The following is a 25,073-nucleotide window of genomic DNA, read 5'->3' as shown; positions in this document are numbered from 1 at the left end:
TGGCAGTTTCAGCAAAAGTGCCAGCCAGCCTCAGCTGGGAGACTCTGACCCGCAGGGCCCCTGTCCTCTGCCTCTCTGAGGCGGCCTCCCAAAGCCTGTGGAAGGGAGATTTATTCCTCCGTTTCCCTGGCATCTTCCCTACCCCCTGGGTCAGTGGGAGTCATGGCAGCCTGGTCACCCACCACGTTTGATTAACCTTTGATCACACCCGTCCAGCACGTGGGGGTGGACACCTGTGGGGCTCTCTCTCTTCTCCATGAGTAGGAAGGAATGCCCCCCACCCCCGGAATACCCTCTGCCTAGTGGGCTAGAAACAGAGCCCACCACATGGAGGATCCTGCAAGCTGAGGAAAGCTATCCTTTTGCTGGAGAACCTAATGGGGTCAGAGGCAGCTCAGACCACCTGGAGGCAACCAGACCCTTTGCCCACCACGAATCTCTTTTCACAACAAACTTTGAGAACAGCCTGTTTTCCCATTTCAGCTTCCTGCATAGTGTTTGCCTAATCCGTCTGTCCAAAATCCCTCTCCAAACACGAGGTTTCCTGCCCAGCACTGGCAATCAGAGAGCTAATTATCTGGGATTAGAAATGGGGTGGGGGGTGGGATCCCATTTAATTACAGGAAAAAATTAGCCCAACTGATGTGGGCAAAGCCACTGGGATTAGAATTGAAGTCCAGGTTTGAGAAGGCAGGTCAGTTTGGAAGGTGGGAGCACGCCGTGCTCCATCCCGGGCTCTTCTGCTCTTGGCTGTCTCTGGAGTCCGTGAGATGAGGGTAGGAGGGCTCCAAGAGATTCTCCCTTGGGGGTCGGGGAGAGAGATGCAAATGTGTGTTAGAGAGAGACAGGGAGAGAGGCAGAGAGACAGCAGAGAAAGACAAAGAGAGGTAATAGACATGCAGAGAAACTGGAACTGACAGGAGAAACACAAGGAAGAGAGGGAGAAAGAGATGGACAAGTGGGAGGTGAACAGCAGGCGTTTTGGGGACCAGCATTCTGTCCTGCAGTTGCTGTGGGCTAGCATTTCTGTCATGTTCCCTTTCAAGGGGGGAAGAACTGAAAGGCCGCACAGGCAGGCCTCCCTCCTGCCTTCCTTCTTTCCCTCTTCCCACTCCTTCTTCTGGTGCCCGGCACGCTGGCCCAGTATTGCCACACACAGCACAGGTGACGAATGTAGGGGGACAAGGGTGGGGCGGGGAGCATGGACTCCATTGGGCTCCTAGTGACCTTGAGTCTCTTCTGTGGCCTGAAGATGGGGCTTCCTGCCAGTCCTTGCTTTCTTCTCCTAGGAGAAGAAATTCCTGGCTCAGAGAAGCATTCACTCATTACCTAATTCATTCATTCTTCCGTTTTCCAAATAGGGAGCAGTATTATGGGCCAGATGCACAGTGATCTATGGGTTTTCATTAGCCCATAAGAATGCAAATTGACCTCTGGCTCTAAGTTGTGAGTGAAAATCTCCTCATTTCTTCTCCCTCTTCCAAGACCTCACGTACACTTAAACCATCCTGGGAATAGTCCAGAAACACACCCTGGCCAGCTCCTGCCCACAGAGGCAAAAGATATGAGCACACAGTGCAAAGACCTGAGAATATGTCAAGGGAACAGACAACAGAATGCAAATTTGTGCAGTACAGAGTATATGAGTGCATGAGCATAACTTCTTTCCAAGTAAGGAATTAGGTGACTTATGAAAGATTTGGCAAACATATGTAGTGAAAACCAGTATGGAACTAGAAAGCTCAAGCCATAAGAGGGGAGTGCAAATAAATATGCTAAGAATAAAGCCAATATAGGCACCAGCACCCAGCCTCAAATTTGGCCTGAGTATCCTGGCAGCCGAATCAAAAAGGGAAATGAGATGAACTAGAATTCTTAGTCTGCAATAGAAGTATACCTATTTTTTCAGGAGAAACAATTCCTGGACATTACATAAGTGATTTAATGATGTGAGCACTTGTACAGAAACCAGGACAAAATTTGACATCAAAATCAGAAGTCTCTTTTATATGGTAATTTCTTATATAAACTTCCACTAAAGTGCCAAGGCCGTGACATCCATGTAACAATTATCATTCAATGAATTACTCTCGTGGAGTAAACAACAATAAAAAGCAAGTAGATAAGGCCATTGAGGAAAGTGAAACTTGCTGGTTAAGCTTCTGTGGTCCAAGTTTGCGGCTTTCTGGAGCTCTAACTTGATTCAAGAATAGAATGCAATTTTTAAAGCAACCCCTTTGTGCTTGACACTCTGCTAAAAGTTGAATAAAATTAACTATATAGATTCAGCTTCTACATCTGGGAATTTATAATTTTTGTGGACGCTTCTCTAGAGGCTCAGATAGCAGAATAAGAGCCTTAAAATGGTAGACAGTAAGATGTTAACGTCATACACAGGCAAAGGTGAATGCATTTTGGGGAGGCATGCGGCTTAATAAAAGATTGTAGAATCAAACTGACCCAGGTTCCAAAATCTCTGTCTACCACTTACTGGCTATGTGATCTAAGGCAAGTTACCTGACCTCTCTGAGCCCCAGTTTCTTCATCAGTGAAACGGGTTTGGGGGATTAAAGTAGATATTTTGTGTAAGGTGCCTGGTGCCCCATCCAACATGTAGCATGTGCCCAATTAGTGGCAACTACACTCCATTCCAGGGTTCCTGAAGAAGGTGACATTCCTAGCGTGGGGAGAGGAGCCATGAGCAAGGGAGGAGACTCAGGCGTTCTCTGGTCCTTGCCAGGGTTGCTGGGGACCCATCGCCCCTTCTGAGAAATCCCCTCAAAGCCATCAGCTTCCTAATGGTTGGGACTGGGACTGTCCAGAGCAGTTCTGCAGATGCTCCAACCTAAGTTGTCTCCCAGGAAGCCCCAGAATTCTCTCCCTCTCTGCTCTGTTTCTATCACAACTTGACTGGGAAACCCATGACCCTCCTTTCCCTCGCCTGTTTTCGTTCCTCTTCAGAAATGCCCAGGACTTGGCCTTTCAGCAAAGGAAGGCCCATCTCTCCTTGTAAGGAAGGCCCATCCTTCCCCTTCCAGCCCTGTGGTCTCCCCATACCTCAGCCCTCAGGGGCCCCTCCTCTGCTCGTCACGGCGAGGTTCAGGTGTCACGTAGGGTGAGGGGCACCACCTCCTGCTTCTCCTTGAGGCATCCTTGTCTAGACTGGATGCCAGCCAGTCCCAGGCAGCCTCTAAGTGACAGCAAAGTGGGGGGGGGTGAATGGGAAGCCACATGATGTTCCCCCGCCCACCCCGACCACACCTCCCTGACAGCCGGGCACCCAGAGCTCCCCTGAGCCACAGAGCAGGGCAGGAAGAGAGAGGCAGATCCAGAGCACCATGGTGTTGAGCCAGGGGCCAGGCACACACCGGGCTGCTCCTTCGGACACATCCCTTTTGCCCAGCCTCTCTCCCTCTGCTTTTTTTTTTTTGCAGTTTCTCTGGTACTTTCCAGCTCACTGCCAAATTGTCAAAAGCTATGAGAGGCAAAGTGCTGTTCAGTTAATGATTCCAGTCCCTGGAGAGGTGGAGCGCTCTTTTAAGAGAAAAAAGTAGAGAGGAGTTGGGGGTGTGCGAGGGGCAGAGAGGGGGATGCTTCAGTACTTTAAACAAAAGCTAAGCTGCAGCTCCTTCTAGCTCTTTTTCAGGAACAGATTAGAAGTGGGGAGGTTTGCCCCGAGCGGCCTTCTCTCTGCGGGGAAAGGCCTGGAGCCTCCCCCTCACTTTTCTCTTTTTCACAGAGTAGAAAGGGGCTGAATCAGAACGCTGCCATCCTTTCGGGCCCAGTGGCCTCCACCCTCCGCGTCCCCAGCATAGGTCCTGTGGAGACCCCGGCAAAACCATCCCTTCGCACTCAGGGAGGCTGCCTGCAAAAGCAGCCTGCTTGCTCCCACAGTGCAAAGGGCCCCTGCTGCTCCTCCGCCCCCTCCACACCCCCTCCTCCTTCCCCAGCTGCTCCCTGGGAAAGGACTGAGAGTAGGGGGTGACCGATGGTCCCAGGGGACCCCTGAAGAATTCCCTCCCTGCCCAGTTTTCCTCCTCAGTCTGGTCCCACCCAAGTCTATGGATCAAGAGCAAACCAGCCAAAAATTCTTCACCGCTGTGCAGCCCTTTCCAGCATTCCAAGTGCTTTCACGTTCCTTATCTAATCTGTTCTCACCACAGCCTTGTCGTGTAGGCTGTACTGTTTTTTACCAGTTTTGCAGATGAAGAAAGTGAGAATTAACTCCCTTGGCTGAATGCCCCTGTGTGGCCTCCACCCCCAGTGAGTTAAGACATCAGCCCTGACTGGACAGTCAACACCTCTCAGAAGGGAAGATGGAAGTGTGGGGCTTGAAAGATCTAGAAAGGAAACCGAAAAACCTCTGTAGAGGCTGCCCTCTTCATAGAGACGAGACCTGCGTGCCCTTTAATTTCCGTCATCTCCAAGTGTGATCTGCCTTTGGGTGGGTCAGGGGGTGTTTTTTAAGTTATTTTGATTCATATTGTCCCTAGAACAGTTCCCTGCCATCTTGATACCTCTCATCTGTTCACATCCTCAGACAAAAATTCTATCAGCTGGGAAAGTGCAGCCGCACCTTGGATGCCATGGTGTGTGGCTGCCCAGAGCCCAAGAGTTCATAGCATCCTGGTAGTGGGATCCTCTCAGGGGTCGGGAGGATGGGCAGGGACCGGAAAAGAGGAGCAGGGCTGCACTTTGCTGAGCCTTGAGCCCACTGGATGTTCTGCTAATGCTCACAGAAAAGGCGGTACAAGGTTTGCTCCGTACGAGGCTTCCCTCCTTCACTACCCGTCCCCAGTGAGCTCCTGGCACCTGCTGCACTGTTGTACCCAGGCACCAGCAGGGGCTCCGTGCTGGCACTGTGCCCAGCAGCTGTGGGGCGTCAACACAGGAGGGGGCAGGCATCGAGGAGAAGCAGGGGTCCGGCCAAAGAGAAGTTGGTGACCGGGAAGGGTCTCTGAGCAGCAACGCCAGGGCGTGCAGCTAGAGTCCATGGCAGATCGAGCAGATGAGACAATCCTTGCTCACCAGCCCCACCCCATCACACCTTGATTAGAATGATCTGGCCCCAGAAGAATAGCAATGAATTAATTAGGGGTCTGTTGTCATGAAGCAGCTCATTATTAGAGTCTCTCTCCTGGGAGGGGAGATGGGGAAAGGTGTGAAGATGACAGCTATTCAAACAGAATCTTTTAAAGAGCTAGACCCTCCCTCAGCTGTCTGTTCTGCCCTTGGGCTCTGCCAGGAAGTCAGACACACCAAAGCCTACAGGGCTGTCCTGCACTGCACTGGCCACCCCAGATTTCAGGGGGTCGAGGCTTTCTGGCCTCACTTCCCTTCCCTTCTCTGACCCTGTTTCTCAGACCCCAACTCTGACCCCATCTTCATGATCTTAACTCTTGCTCTCCATCTGCCTTTGAGCCAGCAGAGCTCCAGCTTAGTGGCCCTGGAGTTCTTTTCAGAGCAGCACCTTGAGTGTTTATAGTACTTTCCTCCTAAGAGCTCTTACCAGTCCAACGAGAGCCAAAAAGATCATTTCAACAGACACTAATGCATATAGTGTGTTTGTGCTCCAGGTTCCAGAAGATTTGGTTGCAGGGGGCAGGGGGATGCATGGAACAAGATTCCCTCCTCTCCCCATTCTTTTCTAGAGATGGGAAAACAGAGGCCCAAGAGAGTTGAGTTCTGACTCCCTGCCTACCAGCTCTGTGACCTTGAGGAAGTTTCCTCACCCCTCTGTGCCTCAGGTTCTCATCTATAACATGGGATAATAGGGTTCTTGTGAGGATTAAATGAGAAGAAGTGTATAAAGCCCTTGGCATGGTATCTAACAATAATAGGGGTTAAATAAATGTGGGCTGTGACTTCTGTTCCACTCCTGCCTGGTTTCAGCAACAAGAATCCATCCATTCCATCAGCCTGTGTTACTGAGGTCCTGCTCTGTTCACAGTAGTACCCAGTACAGTGAGGCATATGGAGCTGCACAAAACATTGTGTCTGTTTTCTAGGGACTTACAATCTTAGGAAAGATAACTGCACGTGTTCACAAGTAACTGTGCCAAGAGTCACACTAGATACTGTCGGAGTTCAAAGGAAGGATCAATACAGGCTTCATGGAGGAGGTGGCATTTGGCTTGGGTCTTGAAGGATGATTAGGATCTAGCAGGTAAAATAAATTCTTAAGCAAAGGCGTAAAGACCAAGAACCTGGGGACATAATTGGAAAATGGTGAGAAGGCCGTGTTAGCTAGACCCCTGTGTGACAAATTGAGGCATGTGAATTTTTCTAAATTATCAATAGGGACAATTAAAGGTATTTTGTGTGTGTGCATGGATTCATGCAATGATTTCCTTTTTTTTCATCTTCCAAAAGTAGTGTATGTTCATCATAAAAAAAAATAAGAGACTGAGATAGCGAGAGAGAAAACTACAAACACCTGAAATTTAAGGATTTTGCATACAGAAAAGGCAGGATCAAATAAGTGTTTTAAGAAGATTAATCTGGCAGTGTTTGCTAGAAGAGATTAGAGCAGGAATATGCTGGAAGCAAGGAAATTTCTCAGGTTATCGCAGTAACGCAGATAAGAGGCAATAAAGACTCAGACCTAGCCGGTTAGCAACGGGAAGAGAAATCCAGTGACATGGATGTGCTTCTCTCAGTTACCACGCATTTTCTGCACCGTGGTAGACACAGGCCACATGCGTTTTTTTTTTTTAATAACTTTTCCTTTTAACATCTCAGGGGGTCTCCTGCATTCAGGCACAAGCCCAGTGTCAGATAGCCGTGCTCACAAACCTAGACCTCCCTTCCCATCCTTCCAGCCCGAAATGCCATCCTCAGCGTTAACGAAAGCAAGAGATTACTGTTCCAGATTATAAAGTGTGGCGCAATTTTAGGCCATTGAAAAGAATGAGTTAATTAAAGAGGGTAATAACCCTCTCCGGCGCCCCGCCCTTTGCTCTTTTTCCAGCTGCAGGTGGCCTTCTTTGTCACACGGGAGGAGACAGCTATATGATCCATTTTGTTCCCCAGGAGTTATCTCCAGGGACACCCAGCACTTTTTAGATGTAATTTTTAGTCCCCGTGCAGGCATTGTCCTCTTGTTTGACTTAGGGAAAACCGAGGCCCCAGAGGGAGGCAGAGTGAAAGAGAGGAGTACAGGCTTTGCAGTCAGGCAGCTGCAGCTTTGAGCCCTGCTCGGCTCCTTCCTGTGTGATCCTGCTCTAGATACTTTACGTTTCTTATTCTGTGAGATGGGAAGGCCTACTGCACAGAGTTTTCAAGATTAGTCATGTTTGTATCTCCAACTTTTTGCACACTGGTTGTCATGCTCAATAGATTTTCCATAAATATGTTGAACTAATTGATAAAGCGAGATAAGTGATTCAAAGCCCTCTGTATGTCCAGTTCCAGGAAGTGCTAGTTTCCTTTGCCCCACCAGTTCCCGCTGGAAATTTTCCAAGGTAGTAGTTAACCTTGGGCATATGTCAATATGCCTCGTCTTCACTGCATCCTATTCCAGGGCTTGGTGAAGGCTGCGTTGCCTCCACATGGACCCTAAAGGTTGCTTCTAAATCATTCCCAGTTCAAAAAGCCTAAGAGGTTAGATTCTATCCCGATACCGCCAGGGCATCCCCAGGCCGGTAAACTGGGTGTGATGCCTTGAATGGAGATTCCGAGAGTCCAACATTGCTAGAGTTTTGGGTAAACAGAGATTCCGATTTAGCAGGAGACACTCATTATTCTTTATGAATTCCTCCTGCTACCCTTCTGTGCTCCCCCCAACTCTATGCACTCCTGGTGAATTATTGCTTTGCCGCTGCGTGATTTGATTTCATCTGAGGCTGCTTAATGCTTCTTCCATCCCTCGCTGTGTTTATCTTATTGTTTCCCAGAACAATCAAGTGTTTCCTCTGCCCCTGGCAGCTTCATCTTGTTCCCGGAGCCTCCTGACCTGCCCAAGTCTTGACTGGGAGCAGCCTTGAAAGGTGGGGCTGATCTAGGGTCAGAGCCCTGTGCTCCAGATCTGCCCCATGTCATTCAACTCTATAAGCTCTAGTCCCTTGTCCTGGGCCTTGGGGCTCCAAGCCCTCCCTAACAGAGCGAGAACCAAGAGATTGGATTCTGGTGCTTCTGGGACTTGATGTCACTCTCCCCTGAGTCGTAAAGGGAGAGGCCCCTGGGACAGCAGCTGGTGCCCTTGTAAAGTGCAGTTTGTCCTTCACCCCAAGAAGGTGTGAAGAGAGGCTGCTCCTCGGGGTTCTGTGGGCCGCTGGATGGTGATTGCTTGGTCATCTACCCCTGGCTGATGAGAAGCAAAGAAACCATGATTTAGAAGGGAATCCCACTCCAGCCAACCTCCCCAACCTAACCCCCGAACACTTACCTTGCTCAGAGTACATGCTCAATAAATATTCACCACATCCCCGGGCCTCATAAGCCAGAATTCTCAGACTGTCCCAAGATGCAGAAGTCCAGAGACAGGTGGTTCCTCTAGGGACCCCCTCCCTCCCTTCCAGGAGAAAGCCCACCGTGGGCTGGCCTTCTGAAATCCAGGAGCCTCTAGCCCCGTGCCCTCCTCTGCTATCTCATCCACCCCCAGCTTAATATCTAGGGCAGATTCCTGACATGCACAGAAATAGAAATAATTGTACATGGAAATGTCAGTCTCCAGTGTCAAAGCCCCTGTGATTGGCCGACAACTCACTGGGGACCAGTGCTGGAAGCATCTGCATGTGTGTGGGAGGATGTGTGTGTGCACACGCACACAAAGGTGAGGGTGGCCAGAATTCTCAGAGTTTAGCGCACCTTGGTGACCTCCTTCCTTCTCATGGACAGGAGGGGTCCTGCTCCCCTCTTCCTCATCTCTCCTGGCTCCGTGCAACCCACAGGCCAAGTTTTCCAGGCTCCTGTGTTCCTCTCCAATCATCCAAGCATTTAGGGGCAGGCTCCCAGCTGTCCTCCAGGGAGCTTCGGCCCACTTGACTGTGACTCTGCATGGATAGTTAATGTTTGCCCAGCTCAGGGGCTGAGAGGGGACATGAGCCAGAGGCACCCTGGAAGTCACTGCTGCTGCTTCTGTGTGTGTGTGTGTGTGTGTGTGTGTGTGTGTGTGTGTGTGTGTGTGTCTATGGATGCATGCACGTGTAGTGTGTGCAGGATAGAGGGAGGAAGAATCTCAGAGACTGACTTTACCAAAGACTTCAATCTATAAATAATTCGGGTCATGAAACTCTACAAAAATAAACTTCAGCATGAATCCTCGCCCTCGCAGCACTCAAGGCACAGCTGCAGATACACTTGCTCGTTAGCTCATTCCCAAGTTCAGTCTGAGCAGCACCAGGCCTTCTTCACCTTTCCCCTCTTTAAAAGTCTCGAAGTGTACACACACACACACATATACATATACACATACACACACACACACACACACACACACACACAAACACTCATAAGCCCAGAATCCTGAAGCCAGAGATAAAATCAAATAATAAAGGCCTCCTCCAAAGGGAATTCTAGGACACATGGTGACGAGAACTGCTGAAATTGTTGTTGAGCCCTCAATGACTACATATCAAAAACTCACCCTCTCCAAATACTCAGGTCTGACAAACCAAGTTTCCAAGAAATCTGGGCTTGGACATAACAATAACACTTTTATATTTATATCACACTCTAAAGTTTCCAAAGAACTCACATTTCCTTCCCCTCCTGCTTTTCAGTTTAGGTATCACCTCCTCCAGGAAGCCCTCCCCTCAGTCCAGGTGAGGTGCTGCCCTGCCCTCCATGCTGGCCTCCCTGGGATCCCCATGCAAACCTCCTCTCACACGGGGTGGCCCAGGTGTGTGTGAGGACTGATTGGATTGTTTGTTTCCCCATTCCTGGGGCTTCCTAAGGGGATCCTTTCTCGAAGTGTCCCCGGCTCTTAGCACAGGCCTGGCTAATGGGAGGCATGTCCTGAATGAATATTGCACAGTACCGAAATTCAGTGAATATTGGACAGTACCGAAATTTGCAGCTACAGAAACTATCACACAAACAAGTGAAGTGACTTGCCTGAAGTCACATAGCCAGTTAATGAGAAAGCTGGGATTAGATCCCAGCCCTGCAGACGCAAACCAGTGCCTCCCTCTGTGTGGTGATGTCTCTCAAACCAATCTATTTCCTACTGAGAAGCCCAAGAAGATTCCCAATTCTATTGCTCTGCAGCAGCTCTTGCAAAAGAAAAGATACTACTACTGCTGCTACTACTACTACTACTACTACTACTAATAATAATAATAATAATAATAAAGTGATGTTAGAGTGTCAAATCCCTAGTAAAAGCTCCATAATTTAGGACTAACTAGGGAAGAAATTGATGCATAAGAAAAAGAGTTTGGAGGGGCCTGCGGATAAGCTAGTTAATTGGATATGCTGATTTAAATTGGATAGTCAAATAAAGAGGCTGTCATTAATTTCTGTACAGACCTAGCTGTGATTTAAGGGAAAGCTACTACTAATAGGATTACTATTTCATTCTCATTTCAAAGAGGCCCCTCCCACCAGGAGGACCAGACAGTAAACCTCCCCTGGTTTTCACCTCACATCCTCCTGCCCCAGAGCCAGCTCTGATAAACTGCCTTTTGGCCTCCCAGCAGGTCCCCCCAAATTAGGTTCTGAGTTTATTGTTGCCTCTAGGAAGTAGGTGTTTGTCCCACTTTGGCCACTTCCTCTTTCTTTGGGGTCTGAAAGAACTAAAGAGAGTATTTGGACTCTCATCTGCCCATCTACTCTGTTCTCGGCTGCAGTGAACGACTGTGTTCGCACATTATTATCTCTTAGGAGAGTCACAGAGTGGCTGAGAATCAGGCTTTATGTGGGAAACCCAATACTGCCACCCTTTAGCTGTGTGATCTTGGGAAAGTCACGTAACTCTCCATGCCTCCAATTTCCCATCTGTACAATGGGAATAATAATAATGTTTACCTCATGGGTTCTTGTACAGGTTAAAATGAGTTCATTTTTGTTAAGTACTTTCGACAGCACCCAGCATATTGTAAAAGCAATAGAAGTGGTAGCTATTAAATTCTTTAGGCCAACAGGGCCCTTTGAAAATCCACCAAGATCATCCTCACTACCTTCAGGCAGGGCCACTTTTAACCATGAAGCAAAAGAAGTCATCCCGTGTTCAGAACCCTCCTGAGAAAGAAGGTACAGTCTTCTGTGGTCACCCACTCTGTAGTCAGGGCGCCTCATGACAGGAATTCTTACTAGAGCTAGCCTATATCTCCTTGCACAATGGTTTAGGCACATTTTGTCTGTTGCTCATCTTCGTAGAGACTGTCACTCTCCATTGTAGCACACTGCCCTTCTTATCCCACCTTCTGAGCTTTGTCCAAGCAAATTGACACCACTAGCTCTGCATGTCCGCTGAGGTCAAGCCCTCCCAGGAGAGGAGGAGCCCAAGTAGAAATATGGGTTGAAGTGACTGGCTTTCCCCTGTCTGCATCACCCCCCTCCTCTGACCCTTCTCCATGCTCCTCCTCTGCCTGGTTGGATGCCTGGCTGGGGCCTGTGCAACTTGGTCTCATAGTGCCCTTCTCTTGGATTGGATTCATGGCCTATTTCAGTGTATTGTTGTCCTTGTGGTCATTGAAACCTGGCCCTGGAGACACAAGCTCAGAAGCTGAAGAGAACTCACTCTGTGGGACACCACAGAATAGACTCAATCTGTTGCATTTTAAAATCCCACTTTTGTTTGGGACTCTGTCACAGTCTCCACCACCACCCTGTGTCTGGCAAGTATGGAGGACAACATTGAACCTCAAAACTTCCCATCCAAGACAGAGAAAGATGGGGACTCGTGTACTTGAATTACAGTAGGGCCCACCTTTGTCCCTCCTCAGTCACAGGGCGTTCTCTTCATCAGCCATGTGCTTTCCTCTGGACCACACCGGCTGGAGCTGGTGGGAGCCCCAGGTCCACCCCTGACTAGCTATGTCCATGAATGGAAGCGCTTGGATGAGATGGGCTCCAAAGCCCTACAGCTCCAGCAGTTTTCATAAGTCTGTGATTCTCCTGTGACAGACCCTGAGAAGATTGCTCCTTCCTGTTATTCAGAGAGGAAAACTGAGCCTTGGGGAAATGAGGTAACTGACCTAAAAGTGTACCATTAGGCAGAAATCAAGCCCAGACAAGAACACAGTCAGAGCAGAAACCCAGGAACCCTGAGTCCCACTGTGGTGTGTTGCCCGGAGGGAGCAAAGGGAATTAGGGAAGGGAAAGACCTCTGCCACCCAGTTGGCCTCCCCTGCCTTCTGCCTGCCAGCCCTGCCCCCACCTCATTCCCTTTGACCCCCAGCCTCCTGGGCCCCTTCTCCATCTTCTCTGTCCTCCTGTTGGTATCTTGGAGAGCTGCACCAGCTCAAGGCAGATAGCATGGGATGAGGGAGTAAGTAGGGGTGCACAGACCTCTTAGGCAATACCGCTCTTCATTCCAGGGATTTAGACTGAATGAAATAGGATAGCTTAGTTCAGGTTCAGTACCAAGAACATTTTCTGTTCTGGGTTAGTTTCAGCTCTGATGTCTGAGAGTTATGTAGGTTTGATTCTGCCTTCAACTGCTTTATTGAAAGATTGGGATTGTAGACAGAAAAAAAACAAACAAAAAAAGTGTTTAGGTCTCTTATTCAGAAAAAAGTTAATGGCTGGGATTAGTCCTAACTGTGATGCAGCAGAGTATGTGATGATAAATTGTCTTTGGTTCAATTCAGCTCCAGCCTGGCCATGGGTACCATCTAGTCCTGGGGACCACAAAGGGCCAGACATGGCTTTCCTCCTTCTGACTTTGTGTGCCCAGGCTCTTGGGGACGGGGCTGCTTCACCTGGCAGAGGGTTAACTGGCCTCCCCAGGCGGGGAGATCCTGGGCTGGCCCTGGCGTGGGAGGCTGGTTCCTCAGTTCCTGGGGCTGAGCCAGTGCCCGGAGGAGACTTAAACATCCCTGGAGAGGAGTAGCTGTCACAAGGAGGGTCGTGAGAAGCAATGGGACATTTCCCATTTGGAGGAGGAAGCAGAGCTTGAACTCTCCCATTTTATGGAGACGGAATATTGAGGTTAAGCCAACCAGAAGTCATGACTATCACATCTCCCCCTACCTCTTGCAATAGCCCGAGAACTTTTGTGATTAAAAGCTACTATATTTCTAGAAGGATCTCATGGAAATTTTGGATTTGTCCATCTGAGAGAGAATGCTGCTCTGAAGGTTAAGGGAACTATTTTAATTGTGGGGCATTTTCCCAGACTGAGACCCTTGTTCTTCCCTCTGCTTGAATCCATCATGAGATTTGCTCCAGGGTGGAAGGCAGGAGCCTCAGCTCCACACTATCATTCCTGACCCCAGAGTCTTCCTCTGCCCTATGAGAATGAATTAAATGACCCCCTGACCCCTCCCCTGGAAGGAGAGGCTTTAGTGACAGTTGCCAAGGCAACAGCTTGGAACAGCAGGAAGCCACTAGCTAGGCAGAAAAAAGGTCGAAAGAGGAGCTTAGGGGAGAAGGAGAGTCCAACCCACAGTGGGGAGTTACTGGGGTAGGAATGGCTGAGAGCAGAGTTTCTTCAGTTCCACTGAGGTCACCTCCTCATCTTTAAGCCCAGAGCTCCCCACGTCACCCATCAAAGCAGACAAGGAGAACCTGGTACCTCTGACTCTTGGCCCTGCTCCAGTGTTCCCACCCCTGGGGTCTAGGCCCAGCGCCTCAGGCAGGAAAGTGCTGTTTCTGCCACTAGGAACTCCAGAACCACTGTGCCCAATCCCACAATGGGCTCGTGGTCTGCTTCTCACTCACTCCAATCCAGCCCAACTCTACAGACACAGACCACACCCTGGCTCAGGCCCCTCAAGTACACAGATTCTCAGGAGGGTAGAAAACTTTGAATAGAAGCACTGGTCCTACCCTCCCAACTCTGCAAGAAATAATGCTCTTGACCCTCTCTACTCAGCCAATAAAAACTGAACATGTATCCATTCATCCATCCTTGCGTGTTTATTGTGGCATCAGGCACCAAGCTTAGCCCTTGCAATGAATAAGTCATGGTCCTTGCTCTCAGGAGCTCTCGGTGGGGTGGGAGAAATGGGCAGAGGGAAGAAGATGGTTAGAAGTCCAAGAGAGAAATCAAAGGGAATAGGAGGGAAGGACTTCATCTTAAAATTGTCCACTGAAAATTGTCTTTTGATCTCACTTTGATTTAGCACTAAAGAGCCCACGATACTTTATCAGTTGGTTCATAGTTCATGTCCTTTCAACGAGCATTTCTCAAGCATTCCCTTTTATCCATCACCAGCTGTGTTCCCAGCTCCATTCTAGTCCTCAGAGGCTAGTCCTCAGAGAAATAGATAGCCTTCCTGCCTTCAAAATGTTGGCGGACTTACGCACATGCGAGGCAATTAGAGAACAATTTAAGTAGGTAGTCAATACGCGTTAGCTAGTACGTATACAATGAACAAGTCAATTGATTATAATCCCAGGACAAAATGTCTGGTGGATAAAAAGCCATCAGGGTGAGGAGCAATTAGTGTGGTGGAGAGATTGGGGAAGGCTTCATGGGGAAAGTGGGCTTGAGCTAGAGGGGGTTTAGTTGGACGGAGGACAAAGAAACAAGCCGGGGTTGGCAATATTGGTCAAGAGTCAGCTGCTGTGTTGGGAACAGGAAACCTAGTGGTGAGAGCACATTCAAACTATGGACTCCCTGCCATCACCTCTTTGTATGAGGTGCTGGTCCTTAGGGACCTCTCTCCGCTGAAATTCCAAATTCTGTGTAGAGCTTAGTCTAGAGGAACACTTCTCAAACCCCCAGACTAGCAGCATCCACATTAGCTGGGAATTTGTTAGAAATGAAAATTCTCAGGCCTCATTCCCACTGAATCAGAAACCCTGGGGTGGGCCCAGGGGTGCATTTTCCCAATCCATCCAGGTGGTTCTCAGGGCATGCTGGTTTGAAAACCACAGGACTACAATCAGTGCTTTTAGACCCTGGCCACTCACTAGATTCACCTGGGAAGCTTTGAAACCCAACGAAGATGCCAGGGTCCCAGGCACAGAGGTTCTGATTTATGGATCCAGCCATATTTTTTTTTAAAACTCCCCAGATGACTCTAATGTATATCCAGGGCTGAGAAGCACCAGACTAAATGACCTCCAAGTCCTTTCTGACTTCTTATCCTGGGACGGGCTCTGAGACTGATTCTCAGATTTTTGTTCTCAGGGATTCCCGCCTCACCAAAATCTCCTGGTGGATTTGCACACATTCAGGGGATATGTTTGGGGTCAGAAAGACCTTTCTGAGATCCTAAAATCTTGAATCTCTTGATGACCAGCTCTCTGTTGGTTTGTGTGCTGGTCCCATCATCCTCTCTTACTTGCCCGAGGCAAAAGCACTCTGTGCAGATGTTGATTCTCCTACCCCAAACACAAGTAAGTGTGCACAAGCACACACTCCCACACATCCTCATCATGCAGTGCTATAAATATATGTACACACACACAAGAATAACCATATAGGGATATTCAGATCACACCTAAAAATATATACGCGCACACAAATAAACCCACTATCAGAAGTCCCAGACCAGCACACTCAGACTGCTTGGAAAAGGATTCCTCTTGGTGGAAGTTGGGCTGTTTGAATTAAGAATCACCTCTGTCTTCCCTGTAACCTAGCCTGCTTCAGGGTAGCACTTGGGCGCAGGATGTAGGGATTATCTTCTATAAACTACCTGCAGGTAAACCCACAGGGGACCACTGAGTACAGATGCTGAGGATGACCTTTTTTCTTTTGCAGATTCGAGCCGATGGTCCCCCCCATGGTGGGGTCCAATATGAGATGGTCTCCGTGCTCAAAGATGGGAGCCCCATCCTCCGGGACATGGCCTTCTCCATTGATCAGCGCTACCTATACATTATGTCTGAGAGACAAGTAAGTGCTGACACACATCCCTCCTTTCCAGAGCCCAGGAGGAGCAGATAACCAGTGACCTTTGTTCAGAAGCTATTCCATCAAACAAGAGAGACCCCTGGGCCTGCTGCTCAGGGGTCCTAGGAAGCTTTTGCAGGGAGTCAGAGAGAAGCAGTTGGGGCCAACCACTTCCTGGAGCCTCTCTTTAGGCCACAGACCCTGTCTCAGCATGTGATGAACAGCCCCACAAGAACGGGCCAGACTGCACGAAGCAGCTTGGTGTGATTAGGAGGTAGATTTACTGCTCCCGGGCCCACAGAGTCTGCTGCTCAAGGGAGCCAAAGAGGTGTAAATAATCCAGGCCTCCAGGCTGGGAGAGATAGACCCAAGATAGGGCCCAGAAGGAGATAAAAATCTTGGGCTGAGTCTTAGACTGATGCAGGGTAGAAGCTGGCCAGCTCTGGGAAGCTGCAGCTCTGCCTGCAGAGCTGGGGAGGCCTGAGAAATAGAATTCTGTCCTTTTCTGGGTAACACCTGAGTGGGTTCCCCACCCTCTTGGATGAAATGTGATTCCCTCAGGTTATATTTGATCTGAATATGTGGGAGCAGAGAGAAGGCAAATGCAGGGAGAGCCATGGTGAAGGACAAGAGAAGGACAGGGGAGTCCCCAAATCAGTGGAGGTGCAGAAAACAAAGCTTAGACCTTAGGAAAGGCTGGCTCCTTCCATTCATTCAGTCAGCGGGTCAACAGTTAGTCAGCAGGACTGGTGATCTTGACATTGACCTGAACATGGTAAGTAAGATAAAGGCCAAAAAAAAGGGAAAGGACTGTGAATCTGTTTTGGTGCTGAGGACACTGACTTAGAGGCTAGACAAGGACGCGGCGCTGGAGGACCAGTGAGCTTTCTCAGGGTACCTCCCCACTCAGGTGTCATTCTCAAAATACTCTGCAAAGATTCCAGGTGTCTGTCATCAAGCTCACCCTGCCCAGAGTTCTCTTTCCCTCCTCCCTTTTTGTATGTGTGAATTCTGAATCGGGGACAAGGGATGAGTGGAAGGAGGAAGAGGTGAATGGGCACATGATGGCATAAGGGTAGAAGGGATGCAACTTTAACTTGAAAATTACTTCCTGAGAAGAGATGACACAAACCATATGCTAATTGTATGCAAATTACATCCAGATCCTCTTGAACCCACCTGTCTTTTTACCTTCTTTCATGTAGCCCCCATGGTTGAGGCATAAACAAGTCTAGATGCAAACTTGTAACCCTAAAAAAGAAATTACTGGGCATGTATTTATGGGGAACAATGTACTGGAAAAACATCAAAATGAATGGGACTTGGTCACTACCCTTAAGTTGCTTACAGTCTAACAAGGAAATCTTTATCATCAGATTGGAGCCTATAAATGCTCTGCCTTTCCTTCCTATTTTTCTTTGTTTATAAGACAAAAGGTTATTTCTTAAACAAAACTGATAGGTGGGCACCATACAAATTCAAACAATACATACAGAAAAGGAAATAACAAGTTCCCAAACCCCACACCCCCAAATGTAACACCATGTTAACTAACATTTGGTGAACACCATTCCAGATGCTTCTACAGAAATACCTACAGATAGAAGGGTGGGTGGGGAGATAGCTCCCTAGACCGGTGCATAAAAGGATGGTCACTGGGATCAAATAGACCTATGTTAACATGATATTTTCAAAAGATGTTATGTATGGCCGAGGACCAGGCTGGTAACTCTGGATAAAAATTCTTTCTTGGGTTCTCTGAACCCCATGAAGTAGAAAAGCAGAAACAGCAAATAGAAGTGACCAGTGAGACCTCAGTGGAACTGAGAAGATGCCAAGGCACATATTTGGGCTGCATATCTTTTAGTCAAGTGAGATGCTTTCTGAAATTGAATTCAAAACGTGGCCAAAGAGGAGGGCTGGAGGCTGATAAGTGGCCTTCAGGGAATACAATGACCTCTTGAAACCATATCGGATGTCATCTCTGAGAGCATCAGCTCTGGCTAAACCAAGTGTCTGCATAGCTTATTTCTAAATAATCCCTCCTTTGGTCTCATCTTCTGCATCTGCTGCTTGGTTCCTGTAAGTTGGCACCAAACAGAAGGGCTCAGTAGTAGCCAGTCATGCTGAGCAGATATAGGAAGAATTTGGGTTTAATGCCATGGGGCTCTCTTGAATCAGGTGAGATATTAGTCAAGGGAGATCCCTATGCCCGGTGGAGCCGTGATCAGCGGGCAGAGTCGGAGGCGGACTGGTGGTGGAGCTCAGAGGCCTGTTACTTGGAGAGCCGCAGGCCATGTGGCAGTAGGTAGCCTGGTGATTTCACCAGGGGCTGGGTCCAGGGATGAGGGCCAAGAACACCTCAGGAGGGCCATCTGTCTGAGGCCGAGCAGCCAAGAGTACCGGGTGTTCACAGACAGCTCGGACCTCTTAAAGGAAACCGTTGAATGTGTGGCAAGAGAACAGTCAATGGAAATAAAGTCAAATGACGTGGGTTCTAGTTCAGCTTTTGCTCTAACTGAGGTCCGAAGCTCTCAACATTTTATAACCGGGTGGCCTTAGACAAGTCACGTCACCTCAGTATGTCTCCCAGGGGTCGATGTGAGGCTTGGCTGAGACAGCAAGAGGGCAATTCCTTTCACGCCACCTCACACACCGCGAATACTCATCGTTCAGATTCCTCACGGCCTGTCCCAGCTCTCAGCCTTTGCGATCCCATTACTCAGGAGGGTGGTGACCGTGGGTGGTGACTAGGAGGAAGCTAAGTGTCGGCACACCCAGCAGGCCTCAGGCCGAGCCAGGAGGCCTATATTCTAGTCCTGGCCTACCTCTAACCAGCTGGCTGACCTAGACCCTGAACTTCTCAGGGACTCAGTTTCCTCAGCTTGAAGGGTGGAGATAATAAATCGAACTCTCTAGAGGCTCTTTCAGACCTTAAGGAGACCTGTCTAAGGTCTTGGGATCAGGACTCTTCTCCGTCTCCAGAAGACAACCCCAAAAGCGCAGGAAACAGCCTTGAGGTTAGACCAAAAGAAGTTTCTGAACGAGTTTTATGAGTCCATGCGTGCCCATATGAACTCCTTCCCCAAGGGTAAACACTGCAGTGAGGGTAGAAACGCTGGCGGCTATGGATAAGCAGATTCCTGTTTTGAGGCAGTCATTTAACAATTTGGAGTTCCCTAAAAGACCTAAGACCTTATAAGACATCGTGGGAATGGGGTTTCCCACCGCCTCACTTTCCAGTAAATCTCTGGGCAGCCTTCTCTCACCCCTGCCTTCACCATGTCCCCAGCTCTTGTCTCCCTGTTCCCCTCCCCCTCCCCCAAATCATGGCACCTGTTGTATCCTTGATGCCACAAGAGAGTAGAAGCAAGTCTCTGGCCTCCAGTTTTGCTTAGACAGGTTTTCATCTCCCCATAGAGCTAGAACAATCCAATATAGGCTCATGTGCGCTCTCTCTCTTTCTCTCTCTCTTTCTCTTAGTTAATTAAATGTAATTAAGAAATAAGACTAGTAAGAAGTGTTGGGTCGTTAGTGCCACTGCCTTACAAGTCGATGTTAATGTACTGTTAATAGAGCCAACGCCGGCCAGTCCCAGGGGAACAATTGGGAACCAATTCCCCGATCCTACTAATTGCCCAGGTGCTCCACGGATAGGATGCCTGCCTCTTCCCTAGAAAGTCCACCCCAGCTTCCTCAACAGCGAATCGACCGGCAGATGTTATGGGAGGGAATTCAAGTCGCTACCATATCCTCAGTGTCTAATGGAAGTCAGACGGTGGGACCAGGGAAAATCAGGCAACGAGCCAAGTGAAAAAGCAAGTCACAAGATGAAAAGAAACTTGATAGCCCCAGGTTCCACCCAACTTGTCAGCCTGGCCACTCTGAGAAAGGGAATCTAACTCTGTACTCAGGGTAGATGGGAAAAATGTATGCGGATGGAAGCAATTATTCTATTTTACACTTTAATTAGTTTGAATTAGCAGAGGGAATAGAGGCATAAAATGATCTAGCGAAGGGTGAAATGGAAAAAGGGAGTCACAGTGGAGAATGGCTCCATGTAGGCTGGAAAGGGCCTTGGGAACAGCAGAAAGGCTGGCGATGCGTGTGTGCGTGTGTGTGTGTTTAGGGTGGGTGAGGACATGGGTTGCTGCTGTCTATTTCGAGGCCTGGAGAGGCAAGGTAGCATAGTGGTTAAGAGTGGGAGCATGGGAGTCAGACCGCCTTGCACACAATCTGTCACCACTTATTAGGCATATGGCCTTGAGAATGTTATTTCACCTCTCTACACCTCGGTTTCTTCATCTGTATAGTGGGCCTAATAATGGTGACTGTTGTGAGGATCGAGAGACTATATATAAATTACCTAGCACTGTGTCTGACACACAGGCAGTGCTTTCAATAAGTGGTAATGATTATTGTCATTATCGTATTGTCATTCGTAGTATTATTAGAACTTCTGAGACCCCAGAGAGGGCTAGAAGCATCTCCAACATAAATCACGGCTGAGACAAAGATCCCAGTCTCAGGCAAACACCTCCAACCTGACGTTCCTGCTGCTCCCTCCCAAGGGACACCTCAGAAGCCTCTGGCCTGGCCTAATGACAGCATCCGGCTGAGTCGCTCATAATCTGCTATTTATTTTTAAAATCCAGGAATGTGCCCAGCAGACTAAACAGTCCTGGTCCCCTTGATACAGGCGAAGGCAGCCCTGGACTCATGTGTGAGGCCCAGGAGGCCAGTATTCCAGGCATCTGTGGAGAGAAGGGAGGGGGACCCTGAGCCCTGGTCATCCCCCAAGCCTCCAGGCCCCTGTCTGGCTGCATGTGTGGACACTGGGCCAGAAAGGGGCTATCCCTGGGGCTTTCCATGTCTGGCCTCACCAAGTAGGTAAGCAAGCCTCAAGCTCATTGCAGTAGATGGGGCTGCCATTCTCCAAGTTGTGGACGCTCAGACCCCACTTCTGAATGCCCATATGTATGTCAGTTATCGGCACACATTCTGGTCATTTATTGCTATGTAACAAACCACTTCAAAATTGAGGGGCATAAAACAACCACTTTCACATGCTCACAAACTATGTAAAAGTCAGGAGTTCAGACAGGGTGCACCGAAGAGGGCTTTTCTCTTCTCTGCAACGTTGGGATTGGAACCTCTGCTGGGATGACATGAATGGGCTGAGGTGACTGGAATGATTAGGGCTAGAATGATCTGGAAGCACGTCCTCTCACATGTCTGGCAGCTGGGAACTAGAAGGCTGGGATCAGCTGGGACTGTCGGCCAGGGTACCTTAGACAAGGCCTCTCCCTATGTCTTGGGCTTCCTCACAGCATGGTGGCCTCAAGATGGTCAGACATCCTGAGCATGGCAGCTCATGGCAGACATGGCCACTCAGGGCTCCAGGAGTGAGTATTCCCACAAATAAGGTACAAATGTTATTGCCTTTTTTTATGACTTAGCCTTAGAAGTCATATTCCTTCTGTCTTCTACCTGACTCTTCACCTCTCTACCGCCCATCACCCCAGGTGATTCTGATGGGTGTGGCCCATGACCATGCTTCGAGAAACAAGGCACAGGGAAGGTAAATACATGGTTTCCTGTCTCCCAAGTTATGAACCATAGAGCATCAGAGCTGGTAAGGACTTCAAAGCTCACCCATCCTGACCCCAGATGGGAAGTATGAGGCCCATAGGGCATGGAGCAGGCTAGCTGCCGTTTCAGCCTTGCACAACACCCAACACCTAAGACCACAGTCACCAGAACTGGTTTGATTTCCCTGAACTCACAGGGAAGTGCCAGTAGTAGCTTTAAAGCTTGCTGTTGATGGACTGAAGGTTGTGTTAAGTCCTAAATGAGACCCACATCAAAGGTGGCTCTGAAAGTGCTTCTGGGAAGCCTTTGAGGGAATCCATCAGGAACAGGGACACACTGCCTGGAAATTGCCCAGACGATGGCATGTGATTTTAAGGGCTGTCCCGGGCAGTCTTCCTGTGCAATGTTGCATCAGTCCACTCAGAAGATGGTCCTGCTGGATGATCCGCCGTCTCATGCAGGGCAATGGGACTTTACCCCCACGGATGACAGGAAAGTAACTTTTTAATCACCCCCATCTTAAGTAATTTCAGAGAGTTGAGGCAAGAAGAACTTTGGCCTGGAGTTATTAGCAATCAGAATTATTTGGAAAGATTATGAATCTATCCTTCTCTGAAGGTCTCAAGTGCAGGAGAAACACCCCTGCCCCCCAGCTCCTTGCACTAGTTTAAGACCCTGCATGGGGTGGGGAGAGGTCTCGAAGGACACAGACCAGATGCCTCTAGCATGCCACCCTAGCAGTGTCCAGCCAGCTTCACTAGAGAACGAATTTTGGTGTCCTTGGTTTGGGGGAGGGCCTGTCAACTATAAACCTGGACCTAGGGCCAAAAATAAGAAGCATTTTCAAAGGGCCTATTGTGACGTAAGGGCAGTAAGTCTCTCACCTGTGACCAAAGCCACTGAACTGCCAAGCCCCTAGGCATCTAAAGACTTGGGGAAGGGGAAGAAAAAACTCTGGGGAGCCATACTTCCAGATGTCCCCTGCTCATTTATTTTGACATCTCAGACTATTATTTTGATTGTGCACATTTGTTTAGTCCTGGTGATAAGGCTTCCCAGGGTGCAGGCAGAGCGTGCCAAGGTGTATTTTTACAAGGCGGTCGAAGTCTCAGTAACAGGAGCTCTCCCTTCTGCCTGAGCTGGGAGGCCTGGGCTGAGCCACAGGGGGGAGAGAATTTGAGGAGGCAGGGGCTGGAGCAGAGCCTGAGGGACTTTGGGGAGAATTACAGAGTTTGCGGATTAGGAAAGTGAGGATAAGCGAATTTCTGCTGTACTTTTGTTTTCAAATGTGTCACTTTCAATCCAAGGCTTTGATGCACATGTGTTTCTGGTTAAGGACCTCAGTGTGGCCCAGGAGCTGAGTGCGCATCTCAGTGTCTTTCCCAAAGGAGGAGGGGAGTCCTGCCTCATGGAGGAGGGGGTTCAGGGACTGGTGACCCCCACCCCAAGCCTGGATTTGATTTTTTCCCTCTTTCTTTCCCCCCATTTCAAATATCAGGGAACAAAGAAGCTGACACGGAGCTGATTCCCTGGCTATTAATATTCTCATTGGAGCATTTTTTATAAATATTTTCATATGAGGGAAAGGAAATGCAAACCCACCCTATTAATCAGACGCTTGGCTTGTTGTATTTAAGAGAGAAAACTCCAGCCTCTTATTTTAAAATCCTTTGGTTTGGAAAGAAATGATTGAACACAATGCCCAGGCTGGGAGAACTGGTGCCTAAAAAACTCATTTCTCTACATGGGCAGGCGGGCTGGAGACTCTTTCTCTAATCCTTGGCAAGGGATGCGATTTCTCTTTCTAGGTAGGATCGCTGAATGCTGACACTCTGATTGCCCAGAATGACATGCCTAGGACCAAAAGATGGGAAATCACTATACCTCAGTACTGGAAGGAAACCCCACTTATTTTAAAGATGAGGAAAATGATGCCCAGAGAGGGGAGTCACTTCCTAGATCATGTTCTGAATTACCAGAAGAGCCAGAATTAATCCTAATTAACCTAGCCCAGCCCAGCATTCTTCTCCCAACTTGACAACAGCTTCACTCAGCACAGGCAAGATACAAAACTGGTTGTGTTAAAAGATTTTCAATTAAAAAACATTAGAACAACCTGAGCCCAAGGGAGTCCCTGAAGGTGTTCCCAAGGGTCAAATTAAAATAGGGAAAGATTTGCATCTCATTTGCATACACAGACTCATTTATTCAACAGACCATCAAGTGTCTACCATGTATAATGCATAGAGCTGTCCACTGACAGGTTATTTGCATATGCAGATATAGACAGGGCAGTCTTTCTAAGTAATATTCCAGCAAAAGATCTTATAAATAGGGTTGCCCTGAAGATAGGTACTGTCTTGATTTCTTTCTGATCTTTACAATGCAACAACAGCACTGTTAAATGTGCTTTTATAGAGAGATAAATAAAATATAATCCCTGCCCTCAGGGAGGCCACATTCCGGTGGGGAAGAACGATGTATAGATAAATTACAATATAGAGTGAGCAGTGCTATAGCAGAGATATACAATGTGCTCTGTGACAGAAGTAACTCATACTAATCATGAAGAGCCCTGTCCTTGTCCCTCCATACTTGGGGTCACTCAGAGAATGCACCCTCTCTCTGACACATCAATCCAGAGCTGGTAGAGCTTCAGAGACTGTCTAGTGAAAGGCAGTCCTTCCTTTTATAGATGAGGACAGGAGACCTGAGGGGGGAGTAACTCTTGAGACCTTGAGATGGGAGTATCTACCAAGCCAGAGTGTGAAGAAGAAGATAGTGGTTGATGATGGGCAGTTTCCTGGCCACCATGACGAGCATGGGCTCTAGAGCCTGCCTGCCAGCCTGCCTAGGTTCAAGTCCTGTTTCCACCACTTACTGCTGTGTGACCTTAGGCAAGTTGCTTCACCTCTCTGTGCTTCACTTTCCTCACCTATAAAATGGGAATAATTATGACATCTGCTTGAGGATTAAATTAAATGAATTAATACGGTAAAAAGCACTCTGAAAAGTTACCTGGCACATATTACCTGCTTAATAAATGTTAGTAGTAGTAATTATATTTTTATGGTTGTGCCCCCATGCATAATCTCCAGGCCAAGCCCTGCAAATCATGCTCCACGTATAGCCACACCTAGAAGAGAAACTTAACCACCCTGCCTTGCCTCTCAGCTCTACCTAATGTAAGATGTGTTGAAATCTAACTAACATTTAGGTCGTGTTTTTTTCTTCTTTTAGTTTGCAAACATGACCTCAGCTAATACAACAATCTCCTGGGATAAGTAGTATTGTCCTTGCCTTTCCTTTTTACAGATAATAAAACTGAAATTCAATCTGGCTAAGTAATTTGCCCGGGGCCACCAGGCTGGCCAGCAGCAGGGCTAGGATTCCCCCCAACTTCTGAAGCCCAAGCCTTGTTACACGCCTTCCTGAGACGGCGCCCCCTGGCTGCCGCGTGAGTGCAGAAGGCCCGCCCCTCCTGCTCCCCTCTCCACCTGCAGCTCTCAAGGCTCCAGACCAGTTCAGA

The 25,073-nt window shown here is 48.5% G+C and overlaps 1 protein-coding gene across 1 annotated transcript in view; it reads left to right on the top strand.

Moving 5' to 3' along the window:
* PLXNA2 (plexin A2) overlaps positions 1-25,073 on the top strand; it is a 213,755-nt gene that overhangs the window by 80,436 nt on the left and 108,246 nt on the right. The window contains exon 4 of the mRNA XM_082363346.1: positions 15,821-15,955. Within this exon, the coding sequence (XP_082219472.1) occupies positions 15,821-15,955 (135 nt within the window). The remainder of the gene's footprint in view (positions 1-15,820; positions 15,956-25,073) is intronic.

The sequence above is a fragment of the Balaenoptera borealis genome (assembly GCF_965194805.1).
Source record: "Balaenoptera borealis genome assembly, chromosome: 1".
Classification (NCBI taxonomy): Eukaryota; Metazoa; Chordata; class Mammalia; order Artiodactyla; family Balaenopteridae; genus Balaenoptera; species Balaenoptera borealis.
This window is presented reverse-complemented; position numbering and strand designations above follow the sequence as displayed.